The 25,532-nt window shown below is 38.2% G+C and overlaps 1 protein-coding gene across 9 annotated transcripts in view; it reads right to left on the bottom strand.

Annotated features, from left to right (window-relative positions):
- Positions 1-25,273, bottom strand: part of CCDC150 (coiled-coil domain containing 150) — a 98,315-nt gene extending 73,042 nt beyond the window's left edge. For 5 of the 9 annotated variants that reach the window (XR_005790446.1, XM_040475729.1, XM_040475731.1 and 2 more), the window contains exons 1-8: positions 25,168-25,271; positions 17,442-17,605; positions 15,999-16,219; positions 14,947-15,125; positions 13,052-13,120; positions 4,352-4,468; positions 3,589-3,718; positions 938-981 (exon numbers count right to left, since the gene is read on the bottom strand). Coding sequence is in view for 8 of the 9 variants with exons in the window: in XM_040475729.1 (XP_040331663.1) it covers positions 938-981; positions 3,589-3,718; positions 4,352-4,468; positions 13,052-13,120; positions 14,947-15,125; positions 15,999-16,219; positions 17,442-17,605; positions 25,168-25,203 (960 nt within the window). In the remaining variant the exon portion in view is untranslated. Of the gene's footprint in view, positions 1-937; positions 982-3,588; positions 3,719-4,351; positions 4,469-13,051; positions 13,121-14,946; positions 15,126-15,998; positions 16,220-16,877; positions 17,022-17,441; positions 17,606-25,084 lie in introns of those variants that run through there. The other 4 variants (XM_040475732.1, XM_040475728.1, XM_040475734.1 and 1 more) reach the window with 4 other exon arrangements.
- Between the last annotated feature and the right edge of the window lie 259 nt (positions 25,274-25,532).

Below are 25,532 nucleotides of genomic sequence, written 5' to 3'. Positions count from 1 at the left end.
ATAAAATAAAATAAAATAAAATAAAATAAAATAAAATAAAATAAAATAATGGGAGAAAGGTGGCAGGGATGGGAGTTGTGGGTTGGGCTTTCCCTAACAGGTAGTAGCTGAAATGGGGAACGATAAGTCCTCCCCCTACAAAGACAGAATCACTCCCTTTTGAGAATCATCTCAAGATTTAAACATCACATAATACAGGATGAGACAGAACCCAGAAAAAATTACTCCAAACAGGATTAAGATTTATTTAGAAATGAATTAAGATATAAAAGTTACAATATTTCCTGTTTTTCATTTTTTATTGTGGTAAAATATAAATAACAAAATTTGCCATTTTAATCATTTTTAAGTGTACAGTTCACTTAAAAAATGTTTAAGTGTTAAGTTCAGTGGCATTAAGTATATTCACATTGTTGTGCAGCCATCACTATCACTAGTATTTCTTACATTTTATAAAAAACTTTCCTTTTAACAATTAGTTGCCAATAAGCAGAAGATGCAGATAAGTCTATTTTTGCTAATTCATCTTTTTTCAAACCATATTAACCTGCCTGAAATGATTTCTTAATACCCAGTTTGCAACAGGACTGAATATACAACTTACTTATACTGCAACTTTTTTTTAATAAAAATTTTAGGAGAATCAGAAGAACTGTAAACCAGGGGTACTTGGGTGGCTCAGCTGGTTAAGCCTCTGCCTCTCGATTTCCGCCCAGGTCATGATCTCACGGTTTGTCAGGCTCCGTGCTGACAGTGCGGAGCCTGTTTGGGGTTCTCTCTCTCTCCCTCTCTCTCTGCAACAACCCCCCCCACACACACACAATATAATAAAAAAGCTTAAAAAAAAAAAAGGAACTGTAAACCAACACGAGTAAGGAGATACTCCTTAGTGAAGAGAGGAAAGATCACCTTTGAACTCCACAACCTCAAAACTTACCTTATTTTCTTCAGCCAACTTGGAAATGAGGTCATCTCTAGAAACTAAAAACAAAGAGTCCACCTAACTACGATAATAACTTACTACAACTAAACTGAGATCAACACATTACCTTTTCCCTGAGCTTTCCTTTTTTTTTTAGTATGTTGTGGAAATGAGGAGAATGCAAGTATTTCTACTATATTTTAATAGAGTGGAAAATAAATAATGAAATTATCAAGAAAATAGTCCACAGTCATGTGCTATAGTAAATGAGGTCATATTTTACTCCATGATGCGTCTGAGGGATTTTAAGCTGGAGAGGCACAGGATCAAAAGCTGTGTTAGAATATTCTAACAGAGGCTCCATAAGGAAAAGAGGAGTTTAGTAGCTGTTGTAGTACTCAAAGTATAAAACAATGAAACCTGGCTCTAAGGGATTGGCAATGGAGATGCAGAGGGAAAACACACTCATGAAATAACAAGCAGGGAGAACTGTCAGGACTCCGTGGCTGCCTGGTGGGGTAAAGGCAATAGATAAGTCAAGGAGAGTATCTAGTGTCCACATGTCAGCAATGGGGTGGGAGGCAGACTCTTCAACAAAATAGGGAACACAGGGTAAGGGGCAAGTTCAAGGGACAGAATGAGTAAGAATGACTGCAATAGATAAGTATTCACATGTGTTTTGAGATATGTTGAGTTGACAGTAAGATACTATCTGGAGAAGGAAGATGATTTGTGTGGAAAAGAAAGATGTGAAACTACCCAGAGAGAATACAGTGATAATAAAACCAAACAGAAATAGGAACAGTTTGGCATTATATATTGGTAGCCCAAAGTAAACTTCCCTGAGAGTAATGTTTTGGTTTCATGAACAATTCACAAAGATAAGTTTTGTTTCATTTAAATATTCTAAACCCAGAAAATTACAAAACATATAACTCACATTTTATGTAGAATATACTCAGAAAAACTATGCTTTTTGAATGAATAAGTCCAGGACTCATTTCAAATAGAGTATATGCTAATTTAAAATATGTGAAGGATAAAAAGGATACCCATAAGATCTCTTCTAATAATTCCTCGATCAAGTTAAGAACGAAAGGAGAATGTTTATCTTACTTGGAAGAATTATTTAAGCACTTTAATTAGTGGGTGTGTATATAAATGTTTATTGCTAATAAACAATTACATTTTTAAATTCATTACAGCAAATATACAAAGGCATTCCGTTTACTCATCTAGTTAGTTTAACTATTTGTACCTTGTAGTAATCAAATTGCATGCATGTAAGGAGTCTACTATTCAATAAGAAGCACACGGTTGGTACTCAGGCAGGCTTCTTTTCCTCATGTTACTTTTAATTACTGTTGTATAATTGTTATATTTTAATGGTCTTTCATATGTTCTTTACGAAATTCGAAACTACAGCATTAATCCAATGAGAGATAACATTAAAAAATTACTGACAGAAAGATCTGTGTTTTAGTTCCAGCTATACTATTTGCAGTGGATCCTTGGATACAGATCTTTTTATTCTTCTACAGAATGGAGTATATTTTCTTATCTTCTCACAAGGTTGTAAGGTTCAAATGAGATAATGTGGCAGCACCATAAAATATAATATGTATTTTTGTAGTCCCAGTCACAGGAAGACAAAAAATTATCTTGGGGCCTTATCAGTGAGAGCTCCCCAGAGTAATTCACTACTTAACAACTATTAGGAAAAAAAGTACTTTCTGTTAAAAGCAGTAGGTCAAAACATTGAATGATTACTCTTTGCTGTATGCTTTTTATAATTTTCATTTCCCTTTTGGTATTCCCTACCCTCATTACAGCCAGATACAGAAGGCACACTGGCAGGAACACTGCGTTTGGAATTAGAAGACACAGGTTCAGGCCTCACTTCACCATTTATTCGCTTTAACTTTGGGAAGTATGGATAGTTTTGCATGTTGCATGCGATCATTTATGTGAAAGCCTTAGGTAAACCATGAAGTGTTACTCAGGTGGGGCCATGCACCATAATTCTTTGTGATCTATTTGATACTGTCTGAAAATTGCTTTACAACTATATATTAACAACAGTAAATATGGTAAGGGCTCAGGGGCTGGAAGAACTTTGATTCTGAACAACATGGGACCAAATCTAGACTCATCCATTTCCTAGCTCAATCACCTGTAAGGACTCTGTTAACTCATCTGTAAAATGAGGACTTTAAGCTCTAAGGTAACTTACAACCATCCATTGCTACAAATTCAGGACAATAGACTGGTAACCTGAAAAATGGAGAGTCTGACATGATAAATGGCTAGAATCAGTAGATAAGCAAATATCAAAGGCCTTAATTCCTTATTAATATCTAGTATCCAATAGTCAATCTAGATTTCTAGAAACCCAATGTTTCTAAGTCCACAAACACTTAAATAGACCTGAAAAAAAAATCTAAATAGAGAATAGTTCACAGTTAAGAGGATCAAATTCTATTTTATTACCAGCACTCTTTTTTTTTCTCCCCGTGCCACAGACAGAAAGGAAATCAGCAATTTTTTATATTCAGTCTTGTGGTAAATATCGGTAACAGTCACTTCAAAAATTTGGGATCTTAAGAGTTTTTGCATGAAATCTCAAAAAAACTAACAAATGTAATTTCTAGCACCTATTTTCATACTTAGATTAGACTTGAGCTGTGAGATAGTAGTCTCCAACTCTCTTTTTTTCTGTTGCTCCTGTGCCAGTAGTTCTTGGGTGGTCTGTATATGACTGCGTAGGGCAATGCAGTTTTGCTGCAAAATTTGCACCTGGAATGTAGAAGAAAAACTCCTTTCTTTAAGGTACAAATTTCTACCCAACTACCTTACAGTAAGGAACATTTTCAAATCTTAACATCACTAGAGGGAAAAGTTTCTAGGTCACGGTTAAAGATCCCAACAGGATGCAGTGTTTCACAGTAGGGCCATCCAGCACAACTTTCTATGCATTCTCCCACCACAGCAGTCACCAGTGACAAATGACTGCTGAAAACTTGAAATGTGGCCAGAGTGAGTGAGGAATTGAATTAATTTTAACTAATTTAAATTTAAATAGCCATATGTGGCTAGTGGCTACTATACTGGTAGTGTAAGTAATAAATTATCATTTACAAATTTTTTAAGTAGGATCTTTTTCATAATTAATTCTGTTATGAAGGACAGCCACTGGTTAAAATAGTAAAGATTATGTAATCCAAGTACAGGTATTAGAATTTGGAACTACTAATTAATTTCCTTCAATACTTAGAATTGAATAGTCTAAATTACATGTAGGTATGTTGAATAATACAGGCAAAAATTTAGTAAATCTAGAGAAAATTAGCAAAACCATAGGGTTCAAGGTATGTCAGCTTTCTCTTTTGGTTTCACTTCCTTGACACAAATAAGGAGAGAAAAATCTACCTGTTTCCGTTCCACCTCCACTGTTGATTCCATTTCTTGTATTTTGAATAGCATAGCTGATCCAGATTTCTCAAGAGATTCCCTGAGGTTCTTCTCCTGAGACAGCTGTCTCCTTAGCTACAGAGCAAGTTGCAGTTAGGCAAGACCAAGGGAACATGACAGCAGTTTGCCAAAGATCAAAGTCACCAAGAAAAGTTTACCAGACACTTTGCCATCTTACTCCCATTCTTCGTTCATTTATGACTACTCAGGAACATGCTTTTGTTTCCCCCTAAGGGATAAACTACTAAGAAATGAGGCGTCAAATCTGTTGCCCTTGTCTTCCCATTGTATAAGTCTTTTTTCCAAATTGGTCAAGACGCATTAGTAAGCCGCAAGCAGCACTTGCAAAAGGGAAAAAAAATATCAGAGCACACAGCATGTAATAAGGAAGGGTAAGTAATGCTTCATGAAATGTCTGTATTATTTATGTATGGTGCATTGGTATAAAATATACATCTTACAATGGACTATTACCAAAAAGAAGATTGAAAAACACTATTATCATACCTTGGTACATGTACTTTCTGTATTTCCTGGCTTTCATTTTTAAGTCTCATTTTTCTGTATTTCATTACTTCATCTATATATTTTTTATCCCATAGTATTATAAACATACTTCTAAAAGCTGTTCAATTCTGTTTTGGAATTTAAAGGTCTAAACAAATAATAAAGTAACTTAAGTAGCAGATAAACTACCACTCAAGAATTGGGGTACACTGACTTTGTTTTTCTCAATAAATGATGAGTCAGATAAAGTTACAAAAGAATCTCTTTTATCATGAGGTAAAGAGAACCTTTTTTTAAAAATATAATTTATTGTTAAATTGGCTTCCATACAACAGCCAGTGCTCATCCCATCAAGTGCCCTCCTCAATGCCCATCACCCACCTTTCCCTGTCCCCCACCCCCCTCATCAACCCTCAGTTTTCTCTCTGTATTTAAGAGTCTCTTATGGTTTGCCCCCCTCCCTCTCTGTAACTTTTTTTTTTCCTCTTCCCTTTCCCCATGATCTTCTGTTAAGTTTCTCAAGATCCACATGAGTGAAAACATATGGTATTTGTCTTTCTCTGACTTATTTCACTTAGCATAATACCCTCTAGTTCCATCCACATTGCTGCAAATGGCAGGATTTCATTCTTTCTCATTGCCAAGTAGTATTCCATTGTATATATAAACCACATCTTCTTTATCCATTCATCAGTTGATGGACATTTAGGCTTTCCATAATTTGGCTACTGTTGAAATCACTGCTATAAACATTGGAGTACATGTGCCCCTATGCATCAGCAGTCCTGTATCCCTTGGGTAAATTCCTAGCAGTGCTATTGCTAGGTCATAGGGTAGTTCTATTTTTAGTTTTTTGAGGAACCTCCACACTGTTTTCCAAAGCGGCTACACCAGTTTGCATTCCCACCAACAGGGCAAGAGGGTTCCTGTTTCTCCACAGCCCTGCCAGCATCTATAGTCTCCTGATTTGTTCATTTTTAGCCACTCTGACTGGTGTGAGGTGGTACCTCAGTGTGGCTTTGATTTGTATTTCCCTGATGATGAGTGACATTGAGCATCAATCGTTTCATGTGTCTGTTGGCAATCAGGATGAACCTTTTTTTTTTTTTTTTTTAATGCTTATTTATTTTTGAGACAGAGAGAGATAGAGTGCAAGCGAGGGATGGGCAGAGTGACAGAAAGGGAGACAAGGAATCTGAAGCAGGCCCCAGGCTCTGAGTTGTCAGCACAGAGACCGACATGGGGCTTGAACCCATGAGCCATGAGATCATGATCTGAGCCGAAGTCAGACTTAACTGACTGAGTCAACCAGGCACCCCTGCAAAGAGACCCTTTTAAACTTAAATGGGATTTGCAAAATGCTATTCCTTTTGCAAAGTGATGTTAAGTTAAAAGAAATTCTATTTTTGAGCCCCAGTGAAGATGACTTAAAAGAAATTCTATTTTAAGCCCCAGTAAAGAGGCCTTTATAGCCCTTCCCAAAACTGAACATATTTTATATGTGTTTTCTCTATGAATGACATATTTTATAATGTTTAAAAAGTTTCTAAAAACAGTTGAAAGATATGAAAAGTGTGTTGGCATGAAACTGTTATAAGATAGCCCATTTTGGAGTTGTTTTATTAATATGCTTAATCATACCCCTAGTAAACATTTAGGTTTTTCCAGTTTTTCACTATTCTAAATATTGTTCTGCTAAACATGCTTGTGAATAAATCTTTCACTGCATTTCTATTTCCTCTGGATAAATTCCTACAAGAGGAATCACTAGATTAAAGGTCTAAACAATTTTTAGACCTTTGATATATTTGATATATAATTTTCCTTCAGATATTAGCCACCTATCAATAGCATTAATAATAAATCCCATCAGTAGTATGTATTATTATTTTCTTAAATCTTTGCTAATTTAATAAATGAAAAATAGCATCTTGACAGTTTTTCATTTCTCTGGTTACTACTGAGGTTAAATATGTTCTAATATGGTTATAAGCTCTGTACATGTTCTGACCTGTTAGTTGACCACTATTTTTGTTTTTTCATATTGTTTGTCTTTTTTTAGCCAATTTTAAGTTCTTTAAAAGGTAAGATTATTAACTCTATCTAGTTTTGCTGGGTTTTATTAGTTTTGCTTTTGCTCTTTTTAAACGTAGAATTTTTAATTCTTATGTGGTTAAATCTATCCTACTTTTTATAATTCTGTCCCTTCAAGTTTAGAAATTCCTTCTATATCAGTTAAGTATTACAATCTTATGTAAGAATGAGCCATAGTTTTTGGTTTTGGCTATATTAATAATCTGATACTAACTATACTGTCAGATTATAATTATTTTGTTACATTCGGTAGATTGCTGCATTTTTCTAAATTCTGGATCAAATTATATAGTATAATATACTCGAGATCTAATTTAAGTCCTTTGTAGAGCAAATTTTTTTCTTAATGTTTGCTTATTTATTTCTGAGAGAGAGAGAGGGAAAGAAAACGAGTTAGGGAAAGAGGGAGAGAATCCCAAGCAGACTCAGTGCTGTCAGCGCAAAGCCCAACACGGCTCAGTCTCATGAACTGTGAGATCATGACCTGAGCTGAAATTAAGAGTTGGATGCTTAACCAACTAAGCCACACAAGGGCCCCTAGAGGAAATCTTTATTTGATAATTATACTACTGAGGTATTTCTGAAGCATTATTAAAAGCTATTAGCTTTATGTTTATCAGAACTAGATTTTATATATTTTATCTCTTAGGAAGATATATACCACATTTATTCTGTCTTTATACAGCCCTCTGATCTGGGCTAACCTGTATTCCTCCAAATTACTCCAATGAAGCTCTAACAGTAGTATCTCAAATGTTACTGTATTTAGAGACAGGGCCTTTAAAGAGGTGATAAACTATAATGACACTGTTAGGGTGGGCCCTAATCCAACCTGAACGGTGTCCTTCTAAGACAAGGAAATTGGGACACATAAACAGTTATCAGGGATGTATATGCACAAAGAAAAGACCATGTGAGGACACAGTAAGAAGGCAGCCACCTGCAAGTCAAGTAGAGAAGCCTCAAGAGAAACCAAAAACCTACTGACATCTTGCTCTTGGACTTCAAATCTCCAGAAATATTTTAAGAAATTTCTGTTGTTAAGCCACCCAGTCCGTGGTACTACTTTGTTACTGCAGCACTAGCAAGCTATTACACCCATTCTGCTCGAATATGAAAATGCATTTTGACTAGGACAGTCCTATGGGTTCTTGACAGGGTTCAATAAAAACTCAAGATTTTATCTTGAAATAAGATTGTCTTATACCAGAAATAGCAGAAATAAGACTGTCTTAATAAAAACTAATAATAAATGGTAATCACTGATAATCTTTTAAACAAATGGTGCTGGAACAACTGGACATACACAAAGAATCTAGATACAAACTTCACATCATTAATTCAAAATGTATTGATGAGGGACCATAAGGCAAGCTGAGGGCCAAGCACAAATTAGCACAATCAACTTCCCCTCTCCTCCCACCTCAGGGTGTGTGACATTCCTCAGGCACTCCTGGCTGCCCAATAACAAAGGAAAGGACAGAAAACAAAAGGTTAAACTGATAATCTCCATCAGTTTACAAATATCTCATCAATAGCCTCATCAGGAACTTCCTACTATCTTAATGATAATGCTTTGCTACAGGGAAAAATAACCTTAGGTTGACAATAAATAGGTAGGCCTCCAGTAATCTGTAAATCCTCTTCAGCATATGGAAATCCCTTTAAGAAACTTCCTCTGGACTTTACCTTCCTCCAGACTCCACAATATATAAATCAGTCACTCTGCACAACCCCAGTGCAGCTCTTTCTGCCCACAGGTCCTGTCCCTGTGCTTTGATAAAATCACCTTTTTGCACCAAAGACGTCTTCAAGAATTCTTTCTTGGCCATTGGCTCTGAACCCCTAACACCCTGAAATCCCATCATTTGGTGCCTGAACACAGGGCTGATTCTTTTCATCTGGATTCTGAGTTTCAGTGCAAAGTTGCTGAGTACTTTCTCTTTTCCTCCTTTACTTTAATTTCAGAGGCTTTTCGAGGAGTATCATCTTACTGGAACACTTTGCTGTTGATTGCTCAGGCTGCAATCCTCTAGCCCATGACTACAGGGAGGAGAAAGCCTGCCTTCTGGCTGGAAGTTAGTACCCTGGCTGGGATGGTAACAAGACCCAGAAACTTGATGCCTTCTCTTATTCCTGCCCTTATACAAAGTTGTCTGTATTGAGCACAGGACAGCCACCTAGATGGCTGCCAATCTTAAGACTCCCATGTGAGGTTTCCTCCTCACTGGTCTAATGTGATCCCCTCCACATCTCTGGTCTAGCCACTTCTGGCCACGTGACCTCCACTGGGAGGTGGCCAAAATCAGTACCCGAATGAATTAAAACCCAACAGGGACCATTTTCTAGGGAAGTTGGCTGTGAAGACTGTATGTGTTTGAATGTCACTTAAAGCATGACGGATTTCTATCTTTACTGTTTTTAGTCAATGTCCTCTACTAACTACCTAAATTACAAAATTGGGTAATTGCCTCTTGTAAAACTTTTCTAGTGTTTTCCATGGGTTAAAAACAGCAGTTTTCCTCAAGAAACTAAAACATAGCTTCTGTGGCATGCTCTTCAAAGATCAAGTAAACCAAGGCATGACAATCAGGGCATGTTCTTCAAGGCACGGCCTTTTAGGGCACAGCCTTCAGGGTATGGTATTTCGGTCCATACACCGGGCACCCATTTGTAGCCTAGGATGCAACAGGGAAGTGGAAGGATGCTGGCATCCCTTCCACTGGGGGCCCTTTATGGGGCCTTCCAGGGGAGTATTGCCCTCAGTGGCAAGGTAATATTGTGGCCATAGTGATTTCGTTCGAGGGATGCCTCAGGTCGCTTTGACACCTCAGGAACCTCTGACATATCCTATGCGTCGGACGCCACCCAGGTGTCAGGGGATTTTTTAGTAATGGTCCTTCCCTACTTGTCTGGGAACATGGGAACTTCTTCTATAGTCCTCAAGGACTCTTCCTTGGGATGCCCTTTTAACCCACTGGAAATAATTCAGATTGCAAAATTTAAGAAAGGACTGATCTCCTGTAATATTGCATGGCCTTAGTAGGATTTAACAGATCTCTCCTGCAGGAAATAGGGCAAATAAATGGAGTTACCCTAGGTCCAGGCCTTCATGACTCTAAATCAGGACCTGGAACTAAAGGTCTCTTACAGAATGTGTTTGGCCCAAACATGTTTGACTAGGAAACTCCCTCCTGACAAACTGCATGTCTAAACAGGCCTCCTCCTGATAGAACTCAGGTTTCTGAAGGAAAGACAGGCCATCCCTAACAAAAGGGACATAGACTTTTTCTTACTGTTCTTCCTCCTAATAGATGTGAGGGCTTCTCCCTCATTTATTTCCTGGGTTAATGGCTATGACAATTAGAGCCCCTCCAGCACTCCAAAACCCCATCAGTATCACAGATCTAAATGTAAAATGCAAAATTATAAGGTTTCTGTGGGGTGCCTCAGTGACTCAGTCAGTTAAGTGTGCAATTCTTGGTTTTAGCTCAGGTCACGATCTTGCAGTTTGTGAGTTTCAGCCCCACATCAGGCTCGGTGCTGACAGCAAGGAACCTGTGTGGGATTCTGTATCTCCTTCTCTCTGCCCCCCACCCCCCCCCCCGCCACTTGCTCTCTAAATACATACATACATACACAAACAAGCATTTAAAAGCTATACAGCTTCCAAAAATTACACAGGAGAAAAATCTTGGTGATGTTGGGTTCAGTGATGACTTAGTAGATATAACACCAGAGTATAATCTCCAAAAGAAAAAAAAGTTAAGTTGGACTTCATTAAAATTAAAAGCTTCTGCTCTGCAAAAGATAAGTTACAGAAGGGGAGAAAAATTGCAAAACATGTATTTGATACAGGACTAATACCCAAAATACACAAAGAACTCTTGAAACTCAACATAAGAAAACAAACAGCCCAACTGCAAAATAAGCAAAAGATCTAACAGATACCTCACCAAATAAGATATACGGTGGCAAACAGGCATATAAAAAGATACTCAATATCATATTTCATTAGAGAATTATAATTAAAACAAGACACCAATACCACCACATACATATTAGAATGGCAAAAATTCAAAACACTGACAACCTGCTGATGAGAATGTGGAGCAACAGGCACTCATTCCTAGTTGGTGTGAATGCAAAATGGTACAGTAATTTTTTAAGACATGTTGGCAGTTTCTTACAAAGGTAAACAAAAGCTTACCATATAATCCAGCAATTGTGCTCTAGGTATTTATCCAAATGAGTAGATAACATGTCCACACAAAAACCTGCATATGAATGTTTCAAGTAGCTTTATTCACAATTGCCAAAACTTAGAAGCAACGAAGGTGTACTTCAATAGATGAATGTATAAACTAACTGTGGTACATCCATACAATGGAATATTGTTAGGCAATAAAATGAGTTATCACACCATGACAAGACTTGGAGGTACTTTAAAGGCATGTGCTAAGTGATAGAAGCCAGTCCAAAATAACCACACACGGAATCATTTCAACTATAGCAAAACGACAGACAGTGAGAAGATCAGTGGTTGCTAGGGGCTCAGGAAGAGAGGGGGGCCGTTTTTAATCCTCTGTAATCAACAAAGGGTGAATTTAAAATAAATTGTGGACTTTAGCTAATTATGATTTATCAATATTTGTTCATCAAATGTAACAAATGTACCACACTAATGTGAGACGTTAATAAGGGAGGAAACTGTGGAGATGGGAAGAACAGGTTTATGAGAATTGTTTTCTGTGTGATTTTTCTATAAATGTGAAACTTCTCTTAAAAAAAAAAAAAAGTCTACTGGGGCACCTGCGTGGCTCTGCTGGTTGAGTGTCTGACTCTTGAGTTTGGCTCAGGTCATGATCCCAGGGGTGGTGGGATCGAGCCCTGCATCGGGCTCCACACTCAGTAAGGAGCTGGCTTAAGATTCAAGATTCTTCCTCTCTCCCCCTCTGCCCATCTCCCCCACTTGCACATACTCTCTCCCTCTCTAAAATTTAAAAAAAAAAAAAAATCACATTAAAAAATAGTCTACTAAAATATCTGAAAACTAAAAATATGCTAAACATAACACATTCGAACTATGAACAATCATGCTTTTATCAATAATTAGTAGCAAATAAAATATATATAAGAGAATTTTTCAGATAGCTATACTTCTCACTGTAAGCACTAAAATCCATAACTTAAAAATTAACTTTAGGGGTGCCTGGATGGCTCAGTAGGTTGAGCGTCTGACTTCTGGTTTCAGCTCAGGTCATGATCTTGCGGGTTCTTACGATTGAGCCCCACGTCGCGCTTGCACAGAGCCTGCTTGGGATTCTCTTTCTCTCTCTCTGCCCCTCCCCTACTTACTCATTCTCTCTCTCTCTCTCTCTCTCTCAAAATAAACATTTAAAAAAATAAAAAAGTAACTTTTCTTGAAATTTTTCCTAAAAAGTGTATCTACTTCTCTGTTTTATGTAATAGAATATTTTAAATATAATTTGACCCTCTTGATTTGCATTAACATAAACGATTATTCTGTCAGGGAATATTGAGGTTTTTAGGCCAGGGTATGTTGGATTACTAATTCTCCTGACTCTTCTACTGTTTTCAGCTGCCAATTTTTAGTCCAGCAACTTTTAGCAGCCACCTACTTCACAATTCCCAATCTGTTATCTACTAAAACTTAGGTTGAAATGGAGGTTTCAAGGTAAAATTAGATGAACAGGCTTCTTAAAAGCTTTTTGTTTTAAATACTTTAGTTTAAAAGGTCTTTGTATGAAGGTGTTCACTTAGCTCTAGCATATGAATATGTGGTAACTAATTTCCTTTGTAGTTCACAGAGCACTTATTGTATTTCTGGTTGTATGACCATATTGAGGCAAAAAGAATTCTTAGTGTCAAATAAGGGCAGCCACTTTCACTTGAATTTCACGTGGTATATTTTAAAAGTCTTCCTACTACATAGTAACATTTTCTTTTTCAAAGTTTTTCATTTTTTCTACTTTCTTGACGTCCTCTTAGTAATTCCAACGCCCCCTCCACCCGCTAGCATCTTTTCTATCTTACCTCTTGAATTCTCAGGTTCATTTTACGTTTTGTGGTCTTCAGTTCCTCTTCAATAATGGCTGCATTCTTCTAAAAGTACAAGGAGAAAAGGTTCTAAACAATCTGAAATGATAGAAACTGTCTATAGGCACATCAGTTTAAATCTAGACTCTTTTCTAACAACCTATAAATGCTATTCTGAATATGGTTATAAATACCTATTTTGTGTCTGAAGTAATTATGGTGAGATATCTAAAAAGAAGGTTATTTGATTACTTTGATTCATGACTTCTTTCATTTTCCCTTTTAGACCAAAGAAGTGATTAACTTCTTAAAGTGAACTTCGCATTCACTTTACACATAACACTCAATAATGAGAGAACCTGGTATAATTGGTAGAACTCTTCCTTACAGGGTATATTCCTCTTGCTTTTTTTTTCAAGTATTCTATTTCTTCTGGCCTCAAATATTATCCATGCTTAGGAATTGAGAATCAAAAACACAGCTTTCAGGGGTGCCTGGGTGGCTCAGTTGGTTAAGCATCTGCCTTCAGCTCAGGTCATGATTTCACAATTCATGAGTTCAAGCCCCATATTGGATTCTCTGCTGTCCACGCAGAGCCTGCTTCAGATCCTTTGTCCTCAACTCTCTGCTCCTCTCCTGCTTGCACACGTGTTCTCTCTCTCTCAAAAATAAATAAGACAACAACAACAAAAACAAACACAGCTTTCACTATTTATTCTTTTACATCACTATTAATGGCACCACAATCCAAGATGTAAAACCTCAGTCATCTTTGCCTTCTTTCCTACTCTCCGCTCCTGTCCAGCACCATATTCTAGCGTTATCTTTCTTCACAGTATCTTTCACAGTATCTTTCTTTTCAAAATGCCACAACCTTAAGTCAGACCTAATAAGGCTTATGCCCCAAATCATACAATGGACTCCTAACTGGTTTCCCAAAACTCTACACTACTGGCCAGATTAGTTTGCCTGTTTTTGATATGTTTCTTCCTTATCAAAAATGTTAATCACCCTCCATAGGATCAAGCCCAACTATTGATTATTCTTGATTTTGAAATCCTCCATGTGATCTCTAACTAAGTTCCAATTTATTTGCCCCAAACAAATCCTCACTGCTGTCAGCCTAGTTTGTGCATTTCCTCTAACTGTACCAGTGGAAAGATCTAAGTTCAAACCTGGGTTAACAGTAAGAAGACAAGGAAGTGTGATCTTAGAGAAAATGAATTCTCTCTGGGCCCCAATACTTTTATTACTAAAATGGGGACAATAATATCCTATGTCATGTGTGTGTGTTTTTTTTTTAATTAAACACAATAACATTTACCATCTATGATACTGCGCAGCCCTAGGAGGTTAAACAAAATTGTTTATTATCCTACTCTATATGCTTTCCTGCCTCAGTATGTACTCCTTGAAATGTCCTCACCTCTCTATCTTAGCTTCTAAAGGTTCAGCTCATGTCTTATCTCTTTCTTGAAGTTTCCCCTTCTCTACATAGGGCACACTCACCCTCTCAAACCCCCTGAACGTGAAACACTTACTCTTCAATATCCACTGATTGTCCCACACTGCCCTTTATCATTTCCCATGCCCTTATTCTTTCTCTATTTAGTACTTCACATTATTCCTTGTTCTCCCACCTAGCATGTAAGCTCTTTGAAGAGCAGAGACACTACTTCTATCTCTGGACTTTCACTTTCATGTGTATAGGGTAAGGGCTCTATAAATATTACATTACTGATGGCACACAATGGTTTACATTATCAATGTAGATAACTTTGAAATGTGAAGAATCCTCACATCACCTATTTTTAACTCAATTTTATGGATCTGTTGCCTCCTCCAGTTAACAGATAATAGTGAATCTGTATTTCAGAAATCTGGATTCAAACCTTGGTCTCTGAGGCAACCTCCAGGGTAGCAGTCAACCTTTGCACTTCTTCTTGTGCCTTGTCTTCTTCCTCTTTTACATCTCTTAGTTGCTGGCGCAAATTCATCACCTCAAGATGCAACAGCTTCAGGTCCTTGGTATGCTTCTCCTGTATTGCGTTCAGTTGATCCTTCAGAAGAGCTACCCAACAGCAGAGAAGGGTCATTGTGGGGTATAAGCTTAGGAATTCCCTGAGCTTGCACATGGGTTAACAAGGCATAAAGAATTAGAAAGCCATAGGATGTACACACCCAAGTTTGGGTAAACAAGATTAGGTAAATAAGGTTAGGTAATTGGGGCAAAGGCCCCCAGTATAGGATAAAGGTATAGGAATAAGGAAATCTCAGGAGGAAAACATCCAAAATGAGGTAAACAAGATTAGGTATTCAGGCAGAAATGCCCGCCAACTTAGTACAATAGCAGAAAGCTGCTTTCACCTGAAGGAAGGACCAAATTAGGTAAAAAGGTAAATAGGGCTATAGGCCACAGCAGGGCAAAGTTGCTCAGAGCGCAGCTAATTAGCAAAAGAAAGGTGCCTTGTTGGCCCTGAGGTAGCATGCTCTGCACTTCTTGTCCCCCAGGCCACTTTAGGCAAACAGAGGTGGGGCCTCATGTCTGCCCCACATACTTTCCACCCAGCACCAGGATTTTGTTTTGTATTGACCCAAACCCCTAACACCACAAATCTCCAAAATTCCCTTCTCCCCATGCCCGTAAGATAATGTTCACAATTTCATCGTCTCTCTGCACGCCCATCAAGCTTGTAAGCCTTCTGATCCTAATAAAAACTGCAAAAGGACCCTTACTCAGGGCTCTTGTTCCCTCCTGGACATTAGCCTCTCTCGCATTTTTAATCCTGCATACCGCTTTCTTGCTGAACAAGAGAGAACTCCAGACCCAGAGTCTACAACAGGTCATCAAGCATTTGAAAGAAGATCAGGAAAAGAAAAGGATCAAAAACTCATTAAACACCCATATAGGATCAAATTTCTGATGATGCTCTCCTCTCTGTACCTGTTTTCTGTGGATTCAAATCCTTTTCAGTTTGCAGACGAAAGATGTTCATCTTCAAAGACTGGATAAGGCTTTCCAGACGGCACATTCGATTTACCAGAAACTCACAGTTTTTCCACAGAATATCCGTTTTTCCTGAACAAATTACTTCTTTTTGGATAGGACTAATGATGTTCTGGCTCAAAGCCTCTTCTAAACATTTTGGAGCTTCCAATTGGCCTCTGGACAAAGATACCAATTTAACAATATTATGTAATGCAATGTACTATGATAATCCCAACCATCAGGTCAGTGTAACATTCTACCAAGAATGAAAATTAGATTCTTAGTTAACAAGCATCCATTAGCTTCTCCAAATTTAAATATAGAAGGCACCATTAGGTATTGAGGATGAGACTATTATCAGATGGATAAAGACCACTGATTTTATAATGGTTGTTTCTTTTAATGTAATTTTTTGTAAACTTTTATGTGATACCTAAAACATGATAAGTGCTGAATCTATAAACTAAGAATTAATGTTTATCTTTGAGAGACAGAGAAAGAGTGCGAGCAGGGAAGGGGAAGAGAAGGAGAGGGAGACAATCTGAAGCAGGCTCCAGGCTCTGCGCTGTCAGCACAGAGCCCACACAGGGCTCGAACCCACAAACTGTGAGATCATGACCTGAGCCAAAATCAAGAGTTAGACACTTAACTGACTGAATCACCCAGGTGCCCCTAAACATTCCTACTTTATTCTAACATACTCAACATCTGTACAGATTTAATCTTTAAGTGAAGAATTATTCATTTTTTGGTTGCTGTAATACCAATTATAATTATTTCAGGTTTTCAAGAGAAACACAAAGGAAATATGTACGTAATCTTAAAGAAAATCACATCAGTAAATTTGATATTGGCTGCTAAGTCACCCAGATTCTTCAGGCCATTGATAATCCAACTTCTAATGGCAATATCTTCTTTAGCCATTGGGGAAAAATGGTTTTTAAAGACTTAAAGCCTTTCTTTTAATTTACAGTAAGTCTGGGGAAAGAATATGAAAACTATTTCAATGGCATGAATCAAGTTTAAATGTTCACCTTAACTAATATCAAAGACTATTTCTGATTTAAAAAATAAGAACCAAGTTTTTTCTAATTATACAAAAAATTCCATGTTTGTTTTCAATCAACATTTGAAGGTGAACAGGATATCTAAGTTTGTGCACCTAATTAGCACAATTTAAATATCTATTTAGGGTAATAGTGGTAGTACCTCTTACACGATAACAATTATCTTGCAAATATTTTCTAATTAATGTTCAAATGGAAACTGTTTTTTTCTCAATTCTTTCATAAACACCTATTTCATCAGCCAAACCATGTGTAATTCGACTCCTTATTAATAACCAGTGAAGCAAAATTCTTCAACTTACAAAGATCTAGTTCATTTTCCATGTGTTACCTTTTTTCACCAAAGTCCAACATTATTAGGTCATCCCTCAGAGAACTGGTCTGTTCCTCAACTATTCTCATCCTTTGTTGAAGTACCGTGAACGTTTCAGAAGCTGTAGCATTGATGTGGGTTGGAGAGAGGACCTGTCTGGACATTGCAGTTTCCATATGCACCTGAGATTAAAATCACATTATTAGTATAGTAGGTTCTACTATGGTTCAAAACAGTCACTGCCCCTTCTTATGGGAGAATTATACATCCCTGTCCTGTTGAGCTCAGGAACAGCCATGTGTTTTGCTTTGGTCAATTTAATGCAGGTGGAAGCTTTAAGAGCCAACTTGTCTTTCATCATCTCCTTCTTTCTCCCCCTCCATGAGATGGGCAACACCTAGACAGGGCCTGCCTCCTGTGCCAAGATGAAGAAGACATGAAGCAGAGCTATGACCTGTCCGTGACATCCATGGTGAATGGGCAATAAACTTAATGCTGTTATCATCCACTGAGATTGTTGAGTATTTTGTAACAAACTACTAGTCCGATCATCATAATCTAGTCTATCCTATCTGCTACTTTTAGACACACACTAGGACCTATGACTTGGCTGAGGGAATTATCACTCTTTCATTACCAGCCACTGTCATTTTAACACATTCCCACCTGGGGCACCTGGGTGGCTCAGTCAGTTAAGCATCTGACCCTTGGGTTTTGGCTCAGGTCATGATCTCACAGTTCATGAGATCAGGCCCCGAGTCTGGCTATGCACTGAAGCATAGAGCCTGCTTGGGATTCTCTCTCTCTCCTTCTCTCTCTACCCCTTCCCATGGCCTCTCTCTCTCTCTCTCTCAAAATAAATAAATTTAAAAAGGAATAAAACATATTCCAACCAACCTATCAGAAAAAAAATCCTATACTGAGACTTCTGAGTTATTTATTTGTCTCTCTCTTGAGAGAGCGTGCACGCGCAAAAGAGAGAATCCCAAGCAGGCTCTGCACTGCTAGTGCAGAGCCCACCGTGGGACTCAAACTCCCAAAACTGTGAGATCATGACCTGAGCCAAAACCAAGAATTGGACACTTAACCAACTGAGCCACCCAGGCACCCTCTGAGCAGTTATTATAAAATAAATGTACTAACTACACCAAAGCAGCAATTTTAAAAAATAATTCGCAAACTTAACTTCAAAGCCTAGCAAAGACTCTTCTATAGCTATTGATATAAAATTTCCAGATTTCTCTCCCCAAATTGTCTAAGAGTAACGAGTAGTGAGACTACTTTTTGAAATGTTAGTGACAAATGAGACAGAATTAACAAAGAAGCAGTCTTAACATATAAGTGAATCATGGACCCAAAGTTCATGACAAGATCATTGATGGAAAGAAACTTTAAGGACATTTTCCTGCAACTCCATCCTGTATAGACATTTCTATAGTAACCAGCCTGTAAACCTTAACCATTACTAGCAATGGTATCCCTATGGAAACATGTTCATAAAGATCCCATTCAGATATTAGGAACACATGTTTTCTCCCCTATTTACTGTATAATTAGATCTCTCCCCCTCACCTCCCAGGCAGTCGAAGTGTCCCAGTCACTGAAGGTCGTCTCCATCACTCAAGGCAAGAATTAAAGAAGTGGGAAAACTGATGGCAAGATTTAAGGGGGCAAGAATTATGGTGAGGAGCTATGAAAAGGATGAGCCTCTTGCCAATATAACAGTGCTACAGCCATCAATGACATATCTTCATCCTGAAATAGCTCTCCAATCACCTTTTATCTTCCTCCCAAAGGTCCCAGAGAATGGCCTATTGTCTTTTCCATCTTCTTTTTTTTAAACTTTACTGAGGAATAATAGAATATAATTGAATATATTTAAAGTGGACAATGTGATGATTTGATATACATATACACTGTAGAATGGTTACCAAGATCAAGATAATTAACACATCACCCCACATAGATAATATAGTTAACTTTGTGTGTTTGTGGGGTAACAATGCTTAAGACCCACTCACAACTTTCAACTATACAACAGATCACTATGTTACCATGCTGTACATTAGATCCTCAGAACTTCTGATTTTAAAGGTTACCTACAGAATGGTAGAAAATAATTACATACCACTGATCTGATAAGGCATTAATGTCCAAAATATAACTCAATAGCAAAAAAGCAAAGAATCCAAGTAAAAAATGGGCAGAGGACCTAAATAGACATTTCCCCCAAAGACAATGTACAGAGGGCCAATAGATAAATGAAAAGGTGCTCAATATCACTAACCACCAGGGAAGTGCAAATCAAAACCACAATGAGTATCACCTCACACCTATTAGGGTAGCTATTATCAAAAAGACAGACAGCAAATGTTGGTGAAGATTTGGAGAAACGAGAAGCCTTATACACTGTTGGTGGGAATATAAAATAGTACAGTCATTATGGAAAACAGTATGGAAGTTCCTCAAAAAATTTAAAAATAGAACTACCATATGGTCCAGCAATCCCACTCCTTGGTATATATCCAAAGGAATCAAAGACATCATTTTGAAGAAGTGGCTGCTCACTCATGTTCACAGCAGCATTATTCAGAATAGTCAAGATAGAGAAACAACCTATATACCTTTATCTTTCAACAGACAAGTGGATTAAAAAAATGTGATATATATATATACATATATATGTGGATGTGTGTGGATGTGTATACTTAATAAAATATTATTTGGCTGTAAAAAGAAAGGAAACTCTGCCATTCACAACAACATGGATTAATCTAGAGGGCATTATGCTAAGCTGAGATAAACAAGACAGAGAAAGAAAGATACTGTCTGATATTACTTATATGTGGAATTAAAAAAAAAAGGCTGAAACAGAATAGAATGGTCTGGAGGGAGGGATAAGGAATGATAAAGGTCAAAGGGTACAAATTTTCTTTTTACTCTTATTTTAGTGCTTCTGACCAGGATTTCTCTCTTTTATCCTCCTCTATGAAGTAGAAAGCATTTCTGACACATATAATTTCAATTTTTAAAAAAGATTTTCTGTTAACAATCAGTTTAAGGATATGCGGGTAGAGAAGCTCATTATTAACTTCCTTCCATGCTTTCAATTTTTCTGAAGGGAAAGACAAAGGTACATATAGGTAGTAAAGGGGTCTATGTATATACAAAGATTTGAAGTAAGGTTCATCTATGTTTCTGAAAAAAGCCAGATTTGGAGACTCCTGCTCATGTTACCACAGGAACCAGGATAGTATTTCTCTGGTAACAGAATGAAGAGCCTCCATGAAACTAGGGCTAGGGTTGGGGAAACCACCACTAGAGTGGGGTAGGGAGAAAATGGAATGGTAACAATGGAGAAACACCACATGGATTTACCCTCCATTGCATTTTCTGTCACCTGCTGTCTCTTTACTGTCCACCTAGAGATAAACTAGGCCTGAAGTGAGGAGAAAATGTAAAAGGTGTTTAATAAGGTTTGGGGTAGACATAGTTGGCTCCTTTGTTCTCTCCCTAACAGAAGCTGAAAAGTTCATGTTCCCAGCCTCCCTTGCAACTGGCACACCCATAGGACACATTCTGGCCAATGAGGCTTTGGGCACAAAGTTTGCAAGGAGCTTCTGGGAAGGGTTTTGTTTTTGCCATTAAAAAAACTGAAATGATGGCACCTGTCCTTTCTTTCCCCATATGAAGCCCAGAGTTTTGAGAACTCTCTTTCAGTCAGTCATGTAGTACCTCACTTTTAGATATAAACAGCCAGAGATCACCAGCATCTGAGAAACACAAGGAAAAGGCAAGAGAAACTCAAATTAGCCTTTTTTTTTTCAAAACTTGTAACATCCAAACTTCTTATTTAAGAAAAATAAGCTTTTTGTTTTAAACACTTTTTTCTGTTGCTTGCAACAAGATATTCCTAATACACAGTAGTCCCAGGCAATAGCTGGTGGAGAAACAAGTAGGAGGAGGCCATAAAAGAAAAGACAAGCAGTGCTGGGAAGTGGGGGGAGGACAACTTCGTTACCAACTTGTTAGGCTGAAGTATCCGGTTATAATACAAAGGATGATCCCTATTTATTTATACCAGAAGCCAAGCACAAAATACTAATACAAACATTAGTCCATTTAGGGGAAAAAATACAGGAAATGGAATACAAGCTTCCCACATATTTTGAATGGGATATAGGTTGCCACCTAAAATTTCTGCATGTAATTGTTGAAAAAAATCACGGTTATGCCGACATGTCCCTAAGGTACCTATATGTATAAAATGCTCACATTTATTTTACAGTATGTAGGCTCTTTCAGACATAAAAACAAAATGGAAAACAATTCAAATTAAATTGCTTCATTTTTTAAAAAAAGAGGAAGTCCATATATGTTTAAGAATTTGATTTGCATCATCACTCACACCCACTTGATCTACACTGGAGCTACTCAGGCTTCCAGAGATGAAAAAAAATAAACAAAAAGGAAGAAATAAACTTGGCCCCTAGACTCTGAGGGGGAAGAGATTTACAGAAAATTCACCCTAAGGAAGGGAAGACTGAGGTGCCTGGGACAGACTGATGGCACGCAGGGATAAAGCTACTTAGTGAACATGGCAGCGTTCTTGAAATATTCTTAGTGAATTACTCATGAGCATGATCAAGTCATCCAAGAAGTTGATTAGAAAAGCAAACAAGCCAATCTACCCTTTGGAGATTAAAAACAGGTGTCAGGATTAGCTGAAAACCATCCCTCCACAAACCTTCCCTACAATAGGAAAGAGAAAAAAAAAAAAAAATGTCAAGGTCAGGAAAGCCCAAGGAAGCAATGGTAGATGAATAGCAAGAGGGAGACAGCCTTAATATCCACCAGGGAGAGTCCCTGAGTACCTGGCAGCCTGTTAAAGAAAGAGTGAGGTAACTACCTGGGATCCAGTAAATCTGTTGAGTTGGGAGAGACTCTCATTTCACTACAGTTATTCATACCCGTCTGTCTTCCCTTATTTGGCAGGCTCCCACACACAATCCACTGGCCACTTGGCAGATCTTCTGAAGTTATAGCTCAAAAGCTCATAGTCTAAGAACAGTCTTACAAGAAAAGAAGATAGCTCCAATTGCTACTATTCAAGCAAAGAGACTATGGCTTGACTTATGTGTGCTTTGCTGCTTTTGAAAAGGTGAAAATATCACTGTAGTATTGAACCTAAGTCCTGATACTTGATCGTAACAGTAATAAAATCACTGAGATATAAACTTCTAGTTTTTAAAAAAGTTCATTCATAGCTACTTTTAAAAATGTATTATCATCAACTTAATTTAGGGAGAGTATTTCTTTTTTTTAATAAATATTTTTTTATTTATTTTATTTTTATAAAATAAAAATTTATAAAAAATTTATAAAAAATTTTATAAAATTTATAAAATTTATAAAATTTATAAAAAATTTATAAAAATTTTATAATAAAAAATAAAAAAATAACATATTTTTATTTTTTATATTAAATATAATTTATTGTCAAATTGGTTTCCATACAACACCCAGTGCTCATCCCAAAAGGTGCCCTCCTCAATGCCCATCACCCATTTTCCACTCTAGGGAGAGTATTTCTAAGGAGCTTCTAAGTAGGTTACCTCACTGAAAGGATGGCATGAATAAGACTAATATTATAAGTAATATCCTAGTATAAGCCAGGTGACAGTAAAGGGAATACTTGGGGCTCCTGACTGGCTCACTTGGTGGTGAATGCAACTCTTGATCTTGGGATTGTTAGAGCCCACATTGGGTATAGAGATAACTGAAAAATAAATTCTTAAAAAAAAAAAAATAGGGACACTTGCTTCAGTGGACATAGGCTCCATTCCTACACCTGGCAATAGGTACAACTACATGCTGTCGGTTCTAAAATAACAGGCTAGGGACTTGATGTTATCACAACCGTTGGAAAATAATGTGTTCAGTAATACTGTCTTCATTCACTCATAAAGCCAACAAATATTTCCTGAATGCTACCATGAGCTGGAAACTGTTATAGGCACTGGGAAATACAGTAGTGAACAGACAAAATTCCTTGCCCTCGTGAAGCTTATATTCCAACTAAGGAGCACAGACATTAAGTAAAATACATAGTTTGTTTATTGCTGATAGTGCAATGGAGAAAAATAAAGTAGGAAAGAGGATACGATAAGAGCTGTGGTGCTGGCTTTCATTTTAAACAGACTGATCAAAGAAAGCCTCACTGAGATGATATTTCAGCAAAGACCTGTGAAGGAGGTGGAGGCGTGAGTCATGTAAACATCTAGGGGACAGAGAAGTCCAGAAAGAGTGAACGATGAGTACAAATATCTTCACAAACAGTAAGGAGGTCAGTCTGGCTGGAGAGGAGTAAGTGAAGTAGAGAACTACAGGAGGTGAGGTCAGAGGGTAATAAAAGGACCAGATCATATTAGGCCTGAAAGGCTATTGGAAAGATTTGGTCTTTACTCTCAGGGACTCTCAGAGCCATTGGAGGGTACAGAGCTGAGGCGTGCTGTGATCTAACTTACTTTAACTGGATCACTCTGGATACCCTCCCACGATGGTAGGAGGACAACCACAGAAGTAGGAAGACCAGTTGGGAAGCTGCTACAATAATCCAGGCAGGTGGTGCCACTGGATAGAACCAGGGTGATAGATAGCAACACAATAGCAAGAAGTGGTCAGAGTCCAACCATATTTTAAAGATTGGTTTTGCTAATGAATTAGATATAAAACATGAGAACAAGGAAGCAATTGGAAGATGGTGCTGCCATTTATTTAGACAATAGAAGCCCTTCAGAAGAATTAGCTTTAGTCGGAAGATTGAGTTGTTTTGGAAATGTAAAATTTAAAACCGGAAAGACGACCAACACGACTGAACTTGTAGATACAGAGTTCAAGGGAGAGTTGTGGACTGGATATATAAATTCTTAAATTCTCAACACACATGTAGTGTGTAAAGGCACAAGACTGCCTAACAGAGAACAGAAAGGATTAAGGGATCTAGTCCTGGGTGCTCCAAGACTCACAAGTCAGGGACACGAGGAGTGGGTGGGTGTTCAAGCCAGACCGTGAGCTTCTCCCCAGTAGGGTCAAATTAATCCCTCTCTATCTTCAGAGCCTAGCACAGTGCATGGGACACTGCAGATGGCAAACAAACAGGAGGAAATTTCGGAAAAATTTAACGAACATGTATTCTGTCCAGGCACTGAGGAAACTTCAATGAACGAAAGCCAATTCCTGACACCTGCATTCTAATAAACAGATCAGGGAATATAACCGGTGTTATAATTAATTATAATTAAAAACAAACAAACAAAAACGTCAAAATGGCTTTTCTAGGAACCGATAACCTCCAGCCAAACATAAAGAAAAGGTGGTGTTGGGGCTCATCTGGAGGCCCTCTCTGGTAGCCATCCTCCTTCCCTCAGCTAGAGCCAGGCCAATGCAAACTTGGCTCCTAAACGGTTTTCACTCGCGTCAAGCACAGAAGCGCCGTAAATCAGGGTCCCGACGTCCAGAGGACGAGACTAAACTCTGCCAGGGAGGAGAAAAGGCAAAAGGGACAGGTGATGGTGGTTTTATGTGAGCTGCCAGCTCTCCCCCGCGGGCCCAGCACCTCCGTTCCCGGATTAACCGGTCCACGGCACGGTCACCCTTACCCCACAGTCCATCGATCCGCCTGTAACTCTGTCCCGCAGCAGGTAGGCGGGGTTCCATGGAACTAAACGCGCTTTAATCCAACCCGCTCCGGCGCGGTAGCTCCTGTACGCAGGCGCATCCGTGGCAGCGCATGCCGGGAATTGCAGTTTTCCCGGCCCAGGAGGGCCCTCCGCCCGGGGCGGGACCCAGGCCGGAATCCGGCGGTGCGTAAGGAACGCTCAGCCCCGTGACCCCGGATGACGACAGGGCTCCATTGTGCTCGCGAGCGAGGCATGCCGGGATATGTAGTTTCCTCCCACTCAACCTCGCGGATTGTCCTGTCTACTTTGCAGAATTACTGGTTCTACCCGGGTGAACCGGCGGCACTTAGGTAATTTGGCAAACATACCCTGTAACAGGAGAAATCCATGATTAGAAAATGATTTTAGTTTTAGGAGGACTAAAGTA

The sequence above is a fragment of the Herpailurus yagouaroundi genome, unplaced genomic scaffold, assembly GCF_014898765.1.
Source record: "Herpailurus yagouaroundi ecotype Mexico unplaced genomic scaffold, PumYag 140, whole genome shotgun sequence".
NCBI lineage: Eukaryota > Metazoa > Chordata > Mammalia > Carnivora > Felidae > Herpailurus > Herpailurus yagouaroundi.
Note: the sequence above shows the minus strand (reverse complement) of the source record. Positions and strands in the feature narration are given on the sequence as shown.